Consider the following 19,116-nt stretch of genomic DNA (forward strand, 5'->3'; position numbering starts at 1 on the left):
TGATCTGAGACTTCATATCAAGGGATTGAGAAAACCTTCTCGACCAAAAGGGGGAAGAGTGAAATGAAACAAAGTGTCAATAGCTGAGAGATTCCAAACAGAGTCCAGAGGTTATCCTGGAGGTTATTCTTACACATTAAGTAGATATCACCTTGTTAACCAAGATGTAATAGAGAGGCTGGAGGGAACTGCCTGAAAATGTAGAGCTGTGTTCCAGTAGCCATGTTTCTTGAGGATGACTGAATAATAATAAGGGTTTCACAATGTGACTGTGTGATTGTGAAAACCTTGTGTCTGATGCTCCATTTATCTACCTTGTCAACAAATGAGTAGAACATATGGAATAAAAATAAATAATAGGGGGAACAAATGCTAAAATAAATTTAATTTGAAATGCAAGTGATCAATGAAAGCTAGGGGTAAGGAGTATGGTAGGTATAATCTTTTTTTTCTTTTCTGTTTTCGTTTTATTTCTTTTTCTATTGTCTTTATTTCTTTTCCTGAATTAATGCAAATATTCTAAGAAATGATGAATATGCAACTAAGTGATGATATTGTGAATTACTGATTATATATGTTAATGTGTTATTTGGTTTGTTAATTTTTTTAATTAATAAAAAAAAAAAATACAGAGGTCTTCCACCTCAGTGAAATTTCTAGGTGTCCAGTGGCATGGAGCATGTTGAGATATCCCTTCTAAGGTGAAGGATAAGTTGCTGCATCTGGCCCCTTCTAAGAACAAAAATGATGCACAACGCCTAGTTGGTCTCTTTGGATTTGGGCAACAACATATTCCTCATTTTGGTGTGCTACACCGGCCCATTTATCAAGTGACCAGAAAAGCTGCTAATTTAAGTGGGGACCTGAACAACAGAAGGCTCTGCGACAGGTCCAGGCTGCTGTACAAGCTGCTCTGCCACTCGGGCCATATGATCCAGCAGATCCAATGGTGTGGGAAATGTCAGTGGCAAATAGAGATGCTGTCTGGAGAATTTGGCAGGCCCCTATAGTAGAATCACAACGCAGATCCTTAGGATTTTGAAGCAAAGCCTTATCATCTGCTGCAGATAACTACTCTTCTTTTGAGAAACATCTTTTGGCCTGCTACTGGGCCTTAGTAGAGACTGAATGCTTAACCATAGGCCACCAAGTTACCATGAGACCTGAGCTGCCTAACATGAGCTGGGTGTTGTCTGACCCATCAAGCGATAAAGTTGGGTATGCGCAGCAGCACTCTATTGTAAAATGGAAATGGTATATATGAGATAGGGCCAGAGCAGGTCCTGAAGGCACAGTAAGTTACATGAAGAAGTGGCAAAGGCCCATGGTCTCCACTCCTGCCACATTACCTTCTCTTTCCCAGAGCAGAGTCATGGTCTCTTGGGGAGTTCTTACAGTGAACTGACTGAGGAAGAGGAAACTTGGGCCTGATTTACAGATGGCTCAGCATGATATGCAGGTACCACCAGAATGTGGACAGCTGCACTACTACAACCCCTTTGTGGGGTGTCCTTGAAGGACAGTGGTGAGGGAAAATCCTCCCAGTGGGCAGAACTTCAAGCAGTGCACTGGGTTGTTCATTTTGCTTGGAAGGAAAACTGGCCAGAGGTATGTTTGTATACTGACTCATGGGCTGTTGCTAATGGTTTAGCTGGATGGTCAGGGACTTGGAAAGACCATAATTGGAAAATTGGTGACAAATAGGTCTGGGGAAAAAGTATGTTGATAGACCTTTCTGAGTGGGCTACAAACATGAACATACTTGTGTCCCATGTGAATGTGCACCAGAGGGTAACTTCAGCAGAGGATGGTTTTAATAATCAAGTGGTTAAGATGGCCCATTCTGTGGATACCAGTCAGTCTCTTTCCCCAGCAACTCCTGTCATTGCCCAATGGGCTCATGAACATAGTGGTCATGGTGGTAAGGATGGAGGTTATGCATGGGCTCAGTAACATGGACTTATATTCACCAAGGCTGACTTGGCTACAGCCACTGCTGAGTGTTCAATCTGCCAGCAGCAGAGACCCACACTCAGCCCCCGATATGGCACCATTCCCCGAAGCGACCAGCCAGCTACATGGTGGCAAGTTGATTACACTAGACCACTCCCTTCATGGAAGGGGCGGCGATTTGTTCTAACTGGAATAGACACATACTCTGGATATGGGTTTGCTTTCCCTGCACGCAATGCTTCTGCCAAAACTACCATCTGTGGGCTTACAGAATACCTTATTCATTATCATGGTATTCCACATAGCATTGCTTCGGATCAAGGAACACACTTCACAGCAAATGAAGTGTGGGAATGGGCACATGCTCATGGAATTCTCTGGTCTTACCATGTTTCCCATCATCCAAAAGCAGCCAGATTGATAGAAGGGTGGAACGGCCTTTTGAAAACTCAATTATGGTACCAACTAGGTGGCAATACCTTGAAAGGCTGGGGTTATGTTCTCCGGGAAGCTGTATATGTTCTGAATCAGCGTCCACTGTATGGTGCTGTTTCTCCCATAGCCAGGATCCACGGGTCCAGGAACCAAGGGGTGGAAATGGGATTGGTACCACTCACTATTACCCCTAGTGTTCCACTAGGAAAATTTTTGCTTCCTGTCCCTGCTACCCTGAGCTCTGCTGGTCTACAGGTTTTAGTTCCAAAACGGGGAGTGCTTCCATGAGGAGAAACAAAAATGATTCCACTGAACAGGAATCTAAGGCTGCCACCTGGTCACTTTGGACTACTTATGCCATTGGATCAACAAGCCAAGAAGGGGACTGCATTATTCTCTGGGGCGACTGACCCTGACTATGAAGGGGAAATAGGACTGCAACTACACAATGGAGATAAAAAAGAGTTTTCTTGGAATATAGGAGATCCCCTGGGGCGTCTTTTAGTACTACCATGCCCTGTGACTGAAATCAATGGAAAACTGCAACAATCCAGGCAGGACTACCAATGGGTCTGAAACTTCAGGAATGAAGGTTTGGGTCACCCCACCAGGCAAAGAACCACGGCCAGCTGAAGTGCTTGCTCAGGATAAAGAGAACATGGAATGGGTAGTGGAAGAAGGTAGTAATAAATATGAACTACGACCATACGATCAGTTACAGAAACGAGGACCGTGATGCTGTTTTGTTCCTGTTATACTATTTAGGTTGTAAGATATCAAGTTTAAGAATGAATATTACCCAAGGACTTGCACCCTATTCTGGAGAGAGTTTATGTGTTTCCAGTTATATACACAAGACCTGAATATTGATAGGTGAAAGAAAAAAATGTGCATTTTAATGTTTTTTATTTAGGAATTAGGTATGGTTTAAGGTGACATAAATAGCTGCCAAGTTGACAAGGGGTGGGCTGTCATGGTGAGGTTCATGTGTCAACTTGGCCAAGCGGTGGCACCTGTTTGTCTGGCTGGGCAAGTGCTGGCCTGTCTGTTGCAATGAGGGCATTTCATAGAATTAAGTCATGATCACGTCAGCTGCATCCACAGCTGATTTCATTTGTAATCAGCCAAGGGGCGTGTCTTCTGCAATGAGTGATGCTCAATCTAATCACTGGAAACCTTTTAAGGCGGATTCAGAAGAGTCAGGCTCTCTTCCTGCTTCTGCTGGCGAGCCTCTCCGGTGGAGCTCGTCCAGACCCTCTATTGGAATCGCCGGCTTCACAGCCTGCCCTGAGGATTTGGGACTCTGCATTCCTGCGGTCACATGAGACACTTTTATGAATTCTATATTTGCGTGTGTTCCCTGTTGATTCTGTTTCTCTACAGAACCCTAACTAATACACTTCCTTTATTTCTGTGGGGTCAGTGGTTATGTCTCCTCTTCTATTTCTGATCTTATTTATTCGCATCCTCTCTTTTCTTCTTTTTGTCACTCTTGCTAAGGGTCCATCAATCTTATTGATTTTCTCATAGAATCAACTTCTGGTTTTGTTGATTTTCTCAATCATTTTCATGTTCTCAATTTCATTTATTTCTGCTCTAATCTTCATTATTTCTTTCCTTTTGCCTGCTTAGGCAAAAATGACTTAGAGTCGTTATCCAACCTTTCACTTTCAACCTATGTTTATCCTTGGGTCTAAGATGTGTTTTCTGGAGACAGCATATAGATGGGTCCTGTTTTCTAATCTATTCTGCCAGTCTATGTCTTTCGATTGGGGAGTTTAATCCATTAACATTTAGTGTTATTACTGTATGAGTAGTACTTTCTTTTTTCATTTTGCCTTTTGGATTTTATATGTCAAATCTAATTTTTTTCTTTTTACCTTTACTGATAGTCTTCATTTCTACACTCTTCCACACCTCTCTCTTCTGTCTTTTCATATCTGCCTCTAGTGCTCCCTTTAGCATTTGTTGCAGAGCTGGTCTCTTGGTCACAAATTCTCTCAGTGACTCTTTGCCTGAAAATGTTTTAATTTCTCCCTCATTTTTGAAGGACAATTTTGCTGGATATAGAATTTTTGGTTGGCAGTTTTTCTCTTTTAATAATTTAAACATATCATTGCACTGTCTTCTCACCTCCATGGTTTCTTCTGAGAAATCTATGCATAGTCTTATTGGGCTTCCCTTGTATGTGATGGGTTGTTTTTCTCTTGCTGCTTTCAAGATTCTTTCCCTTTAACATCTGACATTCTGATTAGTAAGTATCTTGGAGTACATTTATTCGGATCTATTCTCTTTGGGGTATGCTGTACTTCTTGGATCTGCAATTTTAAGTCTTTCATAAGAGTTGGGAAATTTTCAGTGATAATTTCCTCCATTAGTTTTTCTCCTCCTTTTCCTTTCTCTTCTCCTTCTGGGATACCCACAACACGTATATTTGTGCGCTTCATATTGTCATTCAATTCCATGAGTCCCTGCTCAAATTTTTCCATTCTTTTCCCTACATTTTCTTTTGCTTGTCAGATTTCAGATTTTGATTCTCCAGTTCACTAATCCTATGTTCAGTCTCTTGAAATCTAGCATTGTAGGTTTCCATTGTTTTTTTTCTCTCTTCTACTGTGCCTTTCATTTCCACAAGTTCCGTGATTTGTTTTTCAAAATTTCGATTTCTTCTTTTTGTTCATTCCTTGCCTTCTTTATATCCTCCCTCAATTCATTGATTTGATTTTTACTGAGGTTTTCCACGTTTGTTCAAACATTCTGAATAATTGTTTCAACTCCTGTATCTCATCTGAACTGTTGGTTTGTTCCTTTCACCGGGCCATATCTTCAATTTTTCTAGGGTGATTTGTTATTTTTTCCTGGCGTCCAGGAATTTAATTACCTTAATTAGTTTATTCTGGAGATTGTTTTCACTTCTTTTACCTAGGATTTTCTTGCTGGATAAATTTGTTGTCTGTCTGTTCTTTGACATTCAGTTCAGCTTATTCTGGACCTCTAGCTTAGGTTTTGTTTAACAGAGTAGAATTTTTCAGTTCTTGTTTTCTTGTTTCTTGCTCTGCCTGTATCAGCCTTTTCCCCCCACCCTTAGGAGAGTCTACATAGGTATTATAGACCCCAGCTGGATTTTCTCAGACCAAACTGGCCTCTTGTCAGGAGAAAAGAGTCGCCTGTGTCAGTTTTCCCTGAGGGTGAGACCCAGCAGGTTGAAAGCCTTTCCTATGACACTTCTGGACCCCATACACAGGGCTTTTCTGTCTGTGGTTTCCACAAGCATAAGGTGATGCGGTGTGCAAATCTCTTTTAATGAAGCCTCGATGCATACATTTAAGCTTCTTGTAAATGTGGAATTGATTAGAAAGCTGTTTAGATTTACGCTGTCTGCACTGGGGGTGTGTTTTGTTTTTTTTAAAGTACATGGCCTTACTAAATTTGCACAAGCAGGCACACAACTACTACACTTACTCTCAGGGTGAGCATGGGAGTACATGCCCAAGATAAGATAAATGTGCAGAGAGGATCAGGAGGCCCCTATGCTTTGGCCTGGAACTATCCTTTAAACTCATTATATAGATAAGTTGAAGGAGAATATTCACAAAGGTCAATGAACAAAGATCAGGAAACTGGGAAAGGTGCTTTTTTTTGTTAGCTCTTTGCATTCAAAGAAAGCTGCATCATAACATTAGCTGGATACAAGCTTAAGGAACAGGTGCTACAGAGTCTAAATTCCAGTTGATAACACAGTAAAATATCAAAATATCCAGGTTTCAACAAAAAGTTACACAACATACAAGGAAATGGGAAGCAAGGCCCAAGCAAAGGAGAAAAATAAAGCACTAGAAACCATCTATGAGGACCAGACCTGGGAATACCAAAGGCTTTTTAAAAAGTTGTCCTAAATATGCCCAAGGAGAAAATGGACAATGAACTAAAGAAAATTTTAAAAAATACAGGAACTCAAAGAGAATATCAATAGAGAGATGTAATTTATGAAAAGGAACCAAAAAGAGTAGAAGACCAGAGTTAACAGAAATTTAAAATTCCTTAGAGGGGTTCAACCACAAATTGGAGCAGGCAGAAGAATCAAACAGTTTGAAGATAAGACAACTGACATCATTTGTTCTCAGGAGCAGGAAGGAAAAAAAGAATGGAGAAGAGTAAACAGAGTCTGAGGAATCTGTGGGACACCACCAAGTATGCCAATACAGTGTGGAAATTGCAGGAGGAAAACAGAGAAAGGGGCTGTCATGGTGAGGTTCATGTGTGAACTTGGCCAAGTGGTGGTACCTGTTTGTCTGGCTGGGCAAGTGCTGGCCTGTCTTTTGCTATGAGGACATTTCATAGAATTAAATCATGATCACGTCAGCTGCATCCACAGCTAGATTCCATTTGTAATCAGCCAAGGGGAGTGTCTTCTACAATGAGTGATGCTTAATCTAATCACTGGAAGCCTTTTTTAAGGAAGATTCAGAAGAGACAGGCTCTCTTCCTGCTTTGGCTGGTAAGCTTCTCCTGCGGAGTTCATTCAGACCTTCCATCAGAATCATCAGCTTCACAGCCTGCCCTGCAGATTTTGGACTCTGCATTCCCACAGTCACGTGAGACACTTTTATAAATTTTATATTTGTGAGTGCTTCCTGTTGATTCTGTTTCTCTAGATAACCCTAACTAATACAGGTGCTAAAAGGATAGCCACATAAATAATGGCTAAAAATTTCCCAAGTTTACTGAAAGGCATGAATATATACATCCAAGATGGTCAACAGATTCTAAACAGGATAAAAGCAAATAGACCTAAGCCACAGCATATTCTCATCACATTGTTGAGTGACAAAGAGAATTCTGAAACCCACAAGAGACCTTGTGAATATCTTGCTTTAAAAGAAGCAACATGTCATTACAAGGGAACCTCAATAAGATTAAGCACTGATGGAGGCAGGAAGGAATGCAATGGTATATATATAAAGTGCTGAAAGCAAAAAAAGTACCAAACAAGCATTTCATATCCAGCAAAAATGTCTTTCAAAATGAGGGAGACATAGATGTGGCCTCTCTCTTTCTAAGCCCAAATTTGCAAGTGAAATCGTTGCCCACCCCTCTATGTGGGATATGATTTCCAGGGGTGAAAGTCTCCCCGGCGGCATGCAAGATGACTCCCAGGGATGAGCCTGGCCCTGGAACCATGGGATCAACAAGTCCTTCCTGACCAAAAGGGGGAAAATAAGTGTAACTAATAAAAGTATCAGCGGCTGAGAGAGTTCACAGTCTAGAGGCTACTCTGGAGGTCACTCTTATGCAAGCTTCAGTTAGACATTACTGCCTATCACAACTTATCAAAATCCAATCAAAACCACTCCAGCCGAAAGGGGGAAAATTCAACTTTCCCAAGTAGAGAATTCTTGATATTCTCACAAGCAGTGGGGACAACCAAAGCAATAGGCTGAGCCCTCAATCTTGGGGGTTGCTCATATGAAACTTAACCCTGCAAAGGATAGGCTAAGCCTACTTAAAATTTGGCCTAAGAGTCACCCCCAGAAGAACCTCTTTTGTTGCGATGTGGCCTCTCTCTCTCAGCCAACACGACAAGCAAACTCACCGCCCTCCCCCTCTCTACGTGGGACATGACTCCCAGGGGTGCGGACCTTGCTGGCAACATGAGACAGAAATCCTAGAATGAGCTGGGACTCAGCAACAAGGGGCTGAGAATACCTTCTCAACCAAAAGGGGGAAGAGAGAAATGAGACAAAATAAAGTGTCAATGGCTTAGAGATTCCAAACAGAGTTGAGAGGTTATCCTGGAGGTTATTCTTATGCATTAAATAGATATCACCTTTTCAGTTAAGGCATAACAGAGAGGCTAGAGGGAACTGCCTGAAAACATAGAGCCATGTTCTAGTAGCCATGTTTCTTGAAGATGATTGTAGAATGGTACAGCTTTCACAATATGACTGTATGATTGTGAAAACCTTGTCTGATGCTTCTTTTATCTACCTTATGGACAGATGAGTAAAACAAATGAATTAAAAATAAATAAACAATAGGGGGAACAAATGTTAAAACAAAATAATAAAAAGAACTAAAAGTAAGTTTGGATTGTTCTCAAAAATATATACATATATACATATTTTAGCCAATCCTACAGAACACCTAGGGCAACATATATGATTCTACAAAGGTTCCATGCACTAGGGTAACTTTCCAGAAACCTACAACCTCCAGATGGGTCCCTGGATGAGATAAATTTTGAAACCTAGAGGGCTCAGCCTCTCCAGAACATCAGCTAGTTCCATCTCCCTACCCCATATTACTGACAGCCCTTCCTATATAAAAAATTTAGAATGGCCATAGCCCAAATACCCTAAAGAATGGGACAGAAAGATCAAAGGTGATGGTGGAGTTATACAGAGAAGGTATTCGTTTAACAAATGAATATGATTGCTAAATATTAAATTGATATTTCTTTTAGTCTCCAGTACCTTAGAGCAGCTAGAAGTAAAAATTGAGAATTGTGGAAGTGTAACTCATACCAAATTCTGAAATCTGTTCCAAAACTACTCATTGTGCTGTGCTTTAAAATTTATTTTTTGCATGTATGTTATTTTTCACAAAAAAGAAAAAAAATTCAATCAGGATGATAAAAAAATGTTTATTTCTTCAAGCCTCCTATATTCTGGAGCAGCTAGAAGGAAAAATCTGAGAGGGCTGTGGTATGGCAGCCCATGACAAATCTGGGATTTGTCCTGTAACTACTTGTTGAAGAGTGCTTTGAAAACTATAGCTTTTTCCTTTCTTTGCTTTGCATATATGTTATATTATACAATAAAAAAAAGTTAAAAAAAAAAAATGAGGGAGACAGAGATGAGCCTGGCCCTGGTACTGTGGGATTGACAAATGCCTACGTGACCAAAAGGGGAAAAAGAAATTTAATAAAATAAGTATTTCTCTTTTCCCTCTTTAGGTCAAGAAGGTTTTCTCAATCCCTTTTTTATATCAGTGGCCAAGAGAATTCAAATAGAGTTGAGAGGGTATTCTGGAGGTTACTCTTATGCAAGCTTCTGCTAGATATTGCTAACTGCCATGGTATGCCAAGCCCCATTTAGCAGTATTCCTGTAAACCCTAAAGAATACCCAGGGCTCTATCTAAGATTCACTCACTAAGTTTATTTTTCAGAAACCTAAAATCTTCAGGTGGTTCCTGGGCTAGATAACCCCTGTAAACCAGAGTTGCCAGTCTCCCCAAGAGCATCAACCAGTTGTGTCTCCTGCCCCATAATGTTCAATACCCCATCTCAACATGTAGATGTTAGAATGGTCATTGCCCAAATATCTTGAAAGACTGGGAAAAGAAGGAAGACTTGTAACAAAGAAGACGGGATTTAACAAGTGAGCATAACTACTGAGTCATTATATTGATATTTTTTTCTAGTCTCCAGTGTCTCAGAGCAGCTAGAAGTAACTGTGGAACTGTAACCCATACCATACTTTGAAATTTGTCCTATAACTCCTTGTTAAAATGTGCTTTGAAATTTACCACCTTTTTTGTATAGATTTTGTATTTCACAATAAAACAAAAAGTTTTTAAAAGAATGAGAGAAACCAGAAAACCTCTTCTATTGCTCAGATGTGGCCTCTCTCTAAGCCAACTCAGCATGTGAACTCACTGCTTTCCCTCCTATGTGGGACATGACTCCCAGGGGTATAAATCTCCCTGGCAACATGGGACAGAAAGCCTGGGATAAGCCAGGACCCAGCATCAAGAGATTGAGAAAGTCTACTTGACCAAAAGGGGGATGAGAAAAATAAAGTTTCAGTGGCTGAGAGATTTCAAACAGAGTCAAGAGGTTATCCTGAAGGTTATTCTGATGCATTATGTAGATATTCCTTTTTAGTTTATAGCATATTGGGGTGGCTAGAGGGAAGTACCTGAAACTGTTGAGCTGGGTTCCAGTAGCCTTAATTCTTGAAGACAATTGTATAAGGATATAATGTTTACAAACTGATTGTGTGATTGTGGGAATCTTGTGTCTGATGCACCTTATTTCCACAGTATAGATAGATGAGCAAAAAACATGGATAAAAATAAATAAATAGGGTGGTGCAGTGATGGTTTAGTGGCAGAATTCTCATCTGTCATGCCGGAGATCTGGGTTTGCTTCCCGGTGTCTGCCCATTTAAAAAAGAATAATAAAATAAATAAATAAATAATAGGGGGGAAAGGGGTAAAATAAATTGGGTAGATGGAAACTCTACTGGTCAATGAGAGGGAGGGGTAAGATATGGTATGTGTAAGTTTTTCTCTTTTTTCTTTTTATTTCTTTTTTTGGAGTGATGCAAATGTTCTAAAAAATGACCATGGTGATGAATACACAACTATGTGATGATACTGTGAGCCACTGATTGTGCATCATGTATAGAAAGTATGTGTGAAGATTTTTCTCAATAAAAAAAAAAAAAAAGAATGAGGGAGAGATTAAGATTCTGAGACAAACAATAGCTGAGGGAGTTTGTCACCACTAGACCAGTCCCATAAGAAATGCTAAAGGGAGTCCTGCACATTGAAAGGAAAACAGATAATAGATCAAAGCTGTATGAAAAGATAAAGATTTCCTAAGGGTAATGACAAGGCTAAATTCAAATGTCAGTACTATAGTAATTTTGGTTTGTAAATCCACTTTTTACTTCCTGCAGTATCTAAAAGGCAAATGCATAAAATGTGATAAATCACTGGTTTTGGACTCATAATCTGTAAACTGTGACAAGAACTACATAACAGTTGGGGAGAGGGGTATAGGAACTACAGTTTGTATATACTACTGCAGTTAATTTGATATCAAAGAAAATAAGTTTGTTATACATTCAGAATGTTAAATTTAAGCCCCATGGTAACACAAAGAAAACACTGGAGGATATGCAGGTTCGTAGAGACAGAAATTAGAATACAGGGTGCCCAGGCAAGAAGCAAGGGAATGGGGAGTTAATACATAATGGATGTAGGGTTTCTGTTTGGGGAGATGGGAAAGTTTTAGTAATGGAAGGTGGTGAGGGACCACAATTTTGTGAATGTGACTAATCACACTGAATGTTATGTCTGAGAGTGGTTGAGATAGAAATGTTCATGTTGTACATATGTTCCCAAAATTTACAGAAGAAAGAAAGGTGGGGGAAGGGAAAAAGGGATGAAGGAAGGGAGGGAGGGAGGAAAGGTAACTAAAGAGACAATGACAATTAAATGCTATACACGATCTTAGATGGGATCTAGCGAGGGAGAAGAAAAGGCTCAAAGGGTCACTAATAGAATAGATGAACGAATTGGAATATAGACTGTAAGTTTTATATCAACATTAAATTTCTTGAACTTGATACTGCAGTTAAGGAAGTTACATAAGTGAATATTCTTGTTCTTAGGAAATGTACATGGTAGTATTAAATGTTTAAGGTGCATGATGTATACTATCTGTACTCAAGTAGACAGAAAAATGGATTCAATTTTTCTGATAAACAGAATGATAGACATACAGATAGATAGGTAGGCAAATAGATGGATGGGTAGATAAACTGATATGGCAAATGTGGCTAAATGTTAAAAGTTTTGCATCTGGGCATCTTGGAGGGTAAGGGGACTGTATTATTTTTGTAACTCTTCTGTAAAAAAGTATTCCAAAACAAACAAAAAAAAATTTTTTAAGTGTGCTTTGAGGACAAAGTTCATTCTATAAACACAATGGCCAGATAATTTATTATCCAGAGGCATTATACAGAATATTGGGGGCACTGACAATTATGTTGGGACAACAATAATAAATTGTGATTGGAATAGGTAAACCAGAACTGTCACAGATAAACCAAGACATATGGTTATGCCACCTATTAACCATTATTCTCTGTAACCTAGGAATATCTTGATTTTTTTTAAAGCACTATTTTGCTTTTTTAACTACATTTGTCTCCCAGACTTCAGATGATTGGTGAAAAGTAAGCTATAAAATAAGTTAAAACACTTATATAAATTATTTCGACATTATTACCAGCCTTCAACATAGTATTTCACAAACTAATTACATTGCATTTACTAGTAAAACTTTGTAGCATAACTTTGTAACTTCTGTTGCAATCTCAATCTAAAATTTCTTACTGAAAAATTCTTCCAAAAGTACATACTGCTCAAACTGTAACAGTTAAAATCTACAGAGTAAATTTTACTGAGTAAAATCTATAGAATTGTAAAATAGAGAAAAGTTTTAGGCACAGAATTCTTTGTACTTTCAGTGTCTTGTCAAACATCAAATTTATTCTTACTTGACTCATCATCATCCCCTGGGGAGAAAAAATATTCACTAACACTAAAGTGGATTTTAAATAAAAAATATAATAAGTAAAAATAGTAAATAAAGAAGTCTAATTTCTGTGAAATTAGATTTCTACTATATAGAAAACACAATGACTGACAGACAAGTTTTTCAAAAAGTAACTTCTAAATTTAAGTCCAAAATTAGGTACCAAACACCAAAGTTCCTCATTCATTTTCTCTCAAATACTCTAAATCCCGATCACAAAACTATATCTCAGTGAAGTCACTAATTACATAATATGCATGGGAGCTGTCTGGCACATTAAAAAATTCCCTTCTAACCATAGATTCATTTCAAATCTCTTCAGTAGCACATTGGCTATCCTCATTTTACCGATGAGGTCTACAGATGTTGCTTCATCCATGAGTTAAACAACTGAAAGCGTATATATATATATGAACTACAGAAATGGCTGGTAACTGAATTTTCTTAAGTTGCATTTCCAGTTGGCTACCAGAGACAATGTTATAAACTCCACACCTCCACTTCTATTTCAAAATTGCAATAGATGACATTGTTTTCCATGTTACTCAATAGCCGTACATTGTACTTCATGTGAGAACTATTTCTCAATTTGTTATAAGGGACAATTTGCTCTACTCTAAGGAACTCACATTTCTCCCTAATTATCTGAGAGTTAAATACATTATTACATTTCTCTCTCATGTGATATTTGCATTTTACTGGCAAATATCATATGAAAGTGATTTTTTAAAAATGATTTAAAAGTACATTAGAGAAAAACCCAGGAACTTTTTAATTTAAATTAAAATAAAGTAATATAGGACTTTACCTATAAAGTTAATTAAAACACTTACTTTGAGCCTCAAAACTAAAATGTGTACTCTGAGTCAATGACCACTTCAAAAAGCCCAAAAACTAGAGACAAAGCAAGAGAGGAAAGAAAATATTTTGAAATATTTTTCAAAGATTGCCATCCAGTTCTCAGTACAGTATCAGTTTGTTTGCTGAGAGTGATCCACTGATGAAGCAAATAAATGCTAATTCCTGGTGTTCAGATTAATGGGCAAGCTTTATGCACGCTAAAAAAAACTCTCCAGTATGTTGGACTAATTACAACAGTAATTGCATCACACTGCAATTCAACTTGACACTCAGAAAGTATTGGCACAAGAAAATCATTCCAATAACATACAGAATGTATCATATGTTCATCCCCTATTCTGCACATACACTACCTGGGGAAAAGGCAAAACAAGGAACAGTTCTTGATGCTACCGCTTTTTGGAGCAAATTAAATGCCTCTAAACACAGTGAAGGAAATAATCTAAAAAAAAGTCAGAGGGAAAAAAATCAGCAGCATCAAGGGACAGTAAATTAACAAAGCACAAAAGAAGAAACAGGAGAAACCCTTCAATTACATATCAAACAAAGAGGAATAAATGTCTTCCTACAAAAAAAGGTCTTCTCAGGCGGGCGAGGGTGGCGCAGTGGCAGAGTTATTGCCTGCCATGCCAGAGACCTGGGTTCAATTCCCGGTGCCTGCCCATGCAAAAAAAAAAGCTCTTCTCAATCACCAGCCTGAGCAACCCTTTATCCATGAAATAAGACTTTATAGACACTAACAAATGTCTACTGCAGACCCCACAGACACAGAGGGTGCCTAATGCATACCAGAAAGGCTGAACCAAGAGTGCGAAATATCTGTAAGATAAAACCAGCTTGAGAGGAAGAGCACACCAAATTCAAATTAACCCACTTCAGAAATATACAGCAAAGAAATATACAATCTGCTTCATAAATACATAGTTCATAAACTTAATTCAGTAGAATTATAACTTATTCTCTTCTAAAGGACCAAGCACTATACAAGATTAGCAAATCTATTAAATGTATCAGAGAAAGCTGTCAGATCATTCCATATCTACCATAGCCATGACACAAGTGTTCTTTAAAACTGGAAAAAAAAAATTCCAAATAAATCTTCATTAGCCTATTATTTATGGTCTCAAAACATTTTAAAAGGGTTCTTAGAACCAAGTTTCATTAGCATCCTTTTAGAAGGAATTCCATTGTCGTTCAATTCTTCTAGTAACTTAAAAGCTAACGAATGTTCATTTCTACATTAGGTTATTGATTCCTTGCCTTTTAACAGCTGCTTGACAAATTACCTTACCTCATTCCTCAGGGGGTAAGGACAACATGATATCCATGAATTCAAAAATGGGACCACAAACTGATCAGTGACAGATGAGCTAATTGCTTCAGATGAGTTAGACACGGTTCTAATAGACTAGACACGGATAGCATGCTGCAATTAAATGCTTACACTCTAAATATTTTATTTGTACTTAAGTATAAAGGACAGACTTTTATTAAATTTACTTTTATTTTAAGGTAACATAGCTCCGGAAAGTCAAGAAGGTTGTACTTGCTAAGAATATTTCTACAGAAAGCCTTGTCTTCAGAATATTTATTCTGAATAGTATGCACAACTTTCAGATTTAGCTTTCTTTTTCAATTTAAGAGATCTGTAAACCACAAAATAGTCTATCAAATAAGACTGAGCTTTTAAAATATTTTCCAGATTTTCAGCAAAATAAAAGCCAAAATATTTTCAAAGACACAATACATGTATTCCAGGGTATGGTAAAAATGTTTCTGCTGTATTTGCCTAAGTTCATTCTCTGATTCAAGTCAGAACAATATAAAACACAAAGAGAAAAAGCAAATAACAATCTTGTAGACCCTCCAGACCATTAAAAAAAATTGCTTTCCCCCTTAACGAAATGGTATGGATTTAAAGGAGTATTTTAAACGCAAGTACGCTTGGTGAGCTTCTTTCTAGAAAGAAGCAATAGACATTTTTCTGATTTCAAGATTAATCTCATAATACAATAAAACTTGCTAATTCCTTTAAAACAATAATCTGTGGTAGTTTAGGGTTTTGTACTATGAATAATATAAATTTAAGATCTTTCAACCATTAGAAAAAAAAACTAACTCATCAGTCTTGAAATGTCACTTGTGCAACTGTGTGACGATGGTGGTGTTAATTCACAACTATTGCCATAACAAAACTATACACATCCAAGCAAGCGTGTAGTTTGGGGATGATAATTCCTACTATCCAAAACATCACAGGTCTCCTTCACGTCTCCTTTGTGACCTGAAGCTCTGGTGCGTACGCGAACCTTGCTTAGCTGGCTAGTTCTCCAGTAGTATAGCTATAATATCATGTTTGATCTCTCCCGCCTTGAGAGGCAACAAAGTTAATTTTGTTTTTAAAGTTGGTGTCATAGCAGCTACAAACTTTCTTCAGCGTCCCAGCCTGACTGCCAACTGGAGCTCTCTGTTCACTTCCTCACCAACTTGAACCACCCCCAAACAGTTTGAAAGTAAGCTGGAGTGAGACACCGGCAGGAGCCGACACGCTTTCAAGAAGGGGGTTGACACCGCAGAAAACTTTCACTTCCCCAGCCCTTCCACCTAGGGAATCCGACCCTTCGCTCCTGCTCCCCAAGAAGTCCCCTCTGGACAGGACAAGGACACGACGAGCAGACCCTTCCCCTCTACTGCCTCCGAAAAGACCCCCCAAATTCCGCTCCCCCAGGACTCAAGTCCAGTTCTTTACATAAAAGAGCGGGGCCAGCAAAACTGTCGCGGCCCTTGCGAGCCGGGGGCCACCCTCCACCGCACACGCAGACCCCGCGGCCGGGCCCCCGAGCCTGGAGGCTTCGTGCCCCGACCCCGCCAGACAAAGCCCCCGCGGCCGGGCCGGGGCTTCCAAGCCTCCGGACGCGGGCCGCCGCGCTCTTACCCGGGCCTCGTCCAAAGCGACGCCGCTGCCGCCGCTTCCCCCGGCCTTGGCTGCGGGGCAGCTGGCCGCGCGGGTCTTGGAGGAGCGGGTCCGAGACGAGATGAAATGGCTGCTGCCTCCGGTCGTCCCGGGCTCTGCTCCGGCCCCAGGCCCAGGCCCGGGCCCAGGCGACTTGGACCCGAGAAGGCGCAGCGAGCTCTTCCGCGTGTTCACCATGGTCCGGCCAGGAGGACGCGGTCCGCGCCGCGCCTGCCGCGCCCAGGAGAAGCGAGGAAGGTCGGCCCGCCGGCCGGGCAGTCAGGGCGCGGGGAGCCGAACCGGCCCGGGAGAATGGAGCCGGCCCGGGCGCTGTGGAGCACGGACAACGACAGGCGATAGGAGGACCGAGAAAGGGAGGTCGGCCTGAGAAGGCAGGTCGCGCGGGAAGCGAGAGCAAGACCCCGGACCGACAGCACAGCCCCTCCGCCGGCTTCGCCTTCCTCAGCGGGAACCGAGCGGAGCCGCCATTTCTGCCCCTTTCTCTCTCGTTCTCGCTCTCGCTCGGTGCGTCAGGGCTCAAGCGCCGCAGGGCCGACGCGACCGCTACCGGCCGCGGCCGCTGCGGGGCGCTGCAAGGCCGGCCAGCCAGGCCTTTCCCGGCTTCTCCCTCCACTCCAACCCCGCCTCCCAGTAGGCCCCGCCTCGCTACGCGGCGCCCGCTCACGGCGGCGAGGGGAGGGACGCTCTGGGCCGAGCCAGCTCGATGGTTTTCTGGTCTCGCCGCCTGTCGAGTCGTGGGAGGACGGGAAGGCCAGGCGGCGCGTGGACCGAGCTCGCGTGCTGGTGTTGGTCTTGGAGCCCCCGAGCCCTCCCAAGCCCGAGGACCTCAGACACCGCCATCGTCACCCTCGCTGGCCTGGATGGAGCGGAGCAGCCGGCAGAGGCGGCGGGTAGAGGGCGGCGAGGACGAGAGCGCCGTGAGCGGAGTTGGAATTCCACAGCTACCCAAGGCGAGACACCGAACGTGAATCGCGCTTTTCATGGCTGTGCAAATGAGAATGATAACTGATAAAAATACATATGCATTATCTGGCGCAGGGTAAGTTTTTTAAAATAAAAACAACCACGCTAGAATCCTGCATCGTTAAAACAAGGCAGTGTGGTTACCGCTAATCTTAGCCAGATCGAACGCAGAGCTGCAAAGGAATTAATTCTTTTTACTCAGGATCCTTTAGTACTGCCCTCCACCCGCGCGCAGGAAAATAAAAAAGAATTAAGAATACAAAAGGCTTAGCCCAAGGATTAAAAATCTGTGATCTAACTTTCAAAGGAAAAAGTTTAAGGTATACAATTAATATGAAAACCACTGCTGTAAAGTAGAAATTTTGTTCATTTCAGAAATCTGTGATACATGAGAGAGCCTGCTAATGGACAGAAGTTCTTCATGTGTACTACACGAAAAAAAGTGAAGACTTGGAAAAAGTCCTATCAGACTTACCACGTGTTATCAAAATTAGAACTTTCTAGACATCAAGCTCGCAATCATTCAACAAAACTGCATAGAGCACTGAGAATTAAGAAACAGGTTTTTGCTCTGGGAAGCAATATAGATTCCAAGAAAGCCAACAGCTCCTTATGCTAATTTGCATACACGCGTCTCCCAAGACCTTCATCCTCCAACAAACACCAGCCTTTTAACGGGGCGTGGAGAGCACAGACTGCAGTTAGGCCCAAGGGTTCCTGGGACAAATACTCAGAAGATCACTGAACAAACTAAACACTCATTTCCTACACAAAGAGAATGATTTAATTAGCGTATGGCATATTCTGGGGAGGCCTGTGGTATGCAAAGTATTTGCTTGCTTTCCTCCATTGTTTGTTTTTGTTTTGTAGTCCTAAATTGGATGAGGATAAGATTTGCATTACTGTGATCTCTACCATTAACTATCAACAACTGTTTACAGAAAACCCAACTAGTGTTAGGTATACCTCAGGTCCAGAAATCTGTAGTTTTTCAAAAACTACAATGTATTTCTGGCTCTCACAGAACTCACAGACAAGGACTGAGTGAGGGAGACAGGCAGGGAACCAGGAAGCTGCAATACAGTTTGATTAGAGGCAGAAACCCCTAATTCAAGCAGGGGTGTTAAGAAAAGCCTCTGAGAGTTAATGATCCTCAACTTTCATCTTGAACCACAAAAAAAGGGAGAAGGAAGGCTTAAAAAAATATGCAAGAGTTGGCTATTTCCCACAGTATGAACTGGTAAAAATAACAAAATATTTTTATAATATTTTATTATTTGCAACTATATCAGTTTTCTAACAAAATGCTAAAGAACAGTTAATGAAAAGCTCAGTAACACCAGAAACTCAGACAAGGAAGCAGAATTCTAAAGATAGCTTTCATTTTCAATCCATTTGCTTAACCCCAGTGAACTTCACCTTTTATATTCTCTACTTGAGGAGATGTAAAGGACTAGGGCACAAAACCCATGAGTGATCAAAGTATGGAATCACCCTGCAAAATTCTGATACCACAAAGAAAACTAAGGCATCCAGGTAAAGATACCTTGACTCAAGAAGACCAATGATGTTCAGGGTTTCTCTCTCATCATAAAGCGT

General features: G+C 40.7%; 1 protein-coding gene across 4 annotated transcripts in view; it reads right to left on the minus strand.

The window, feature by feature from the left end:
• ATAD2B (ATPase family AAA domain containing 2B) overlaps positions 1 to 17,092 on the minus strand; it is a 215,998-nt gene extending 198,906 nt beyond the window's left edge. For 2 of the 4 annotated variants that reach the window (XM_077152215.1, XM_077152214.1), the window contains exon 1: positions 16,516 to 17,092. In XM_077152215.1, the coding sequence (XP_077008330.1) occupies positions 16,516 to 16,731 (216 nt within the window). In that variant the 5' untranslated portion in view covers positions 16,732 to 17,092. The remainder of the gene's footprint in view (positions 1 to 16,515) is intronic. The other 2 variants (XM_077152217.1, XM_077152216.1) reach the window with 1 other exon arrangement.
• Positions 17,093 to 19,116: the final 2,024 nt, after the last annotated feature.

Source organism: Tamandua tetradactyla, chromosome 3, assembly GCF_023851605.1.
Source record: "Tamandua tetradactyla isolate mTamTet1 chromosome 3, mTamTet1.pri, whole genome shotgun sequence".
NCBI lineage: Eukaryota > Metazoa > Chordata > Mammalia > Pilosa > Myrmecophagidae > Tamandua > Tamandua tetradactyla.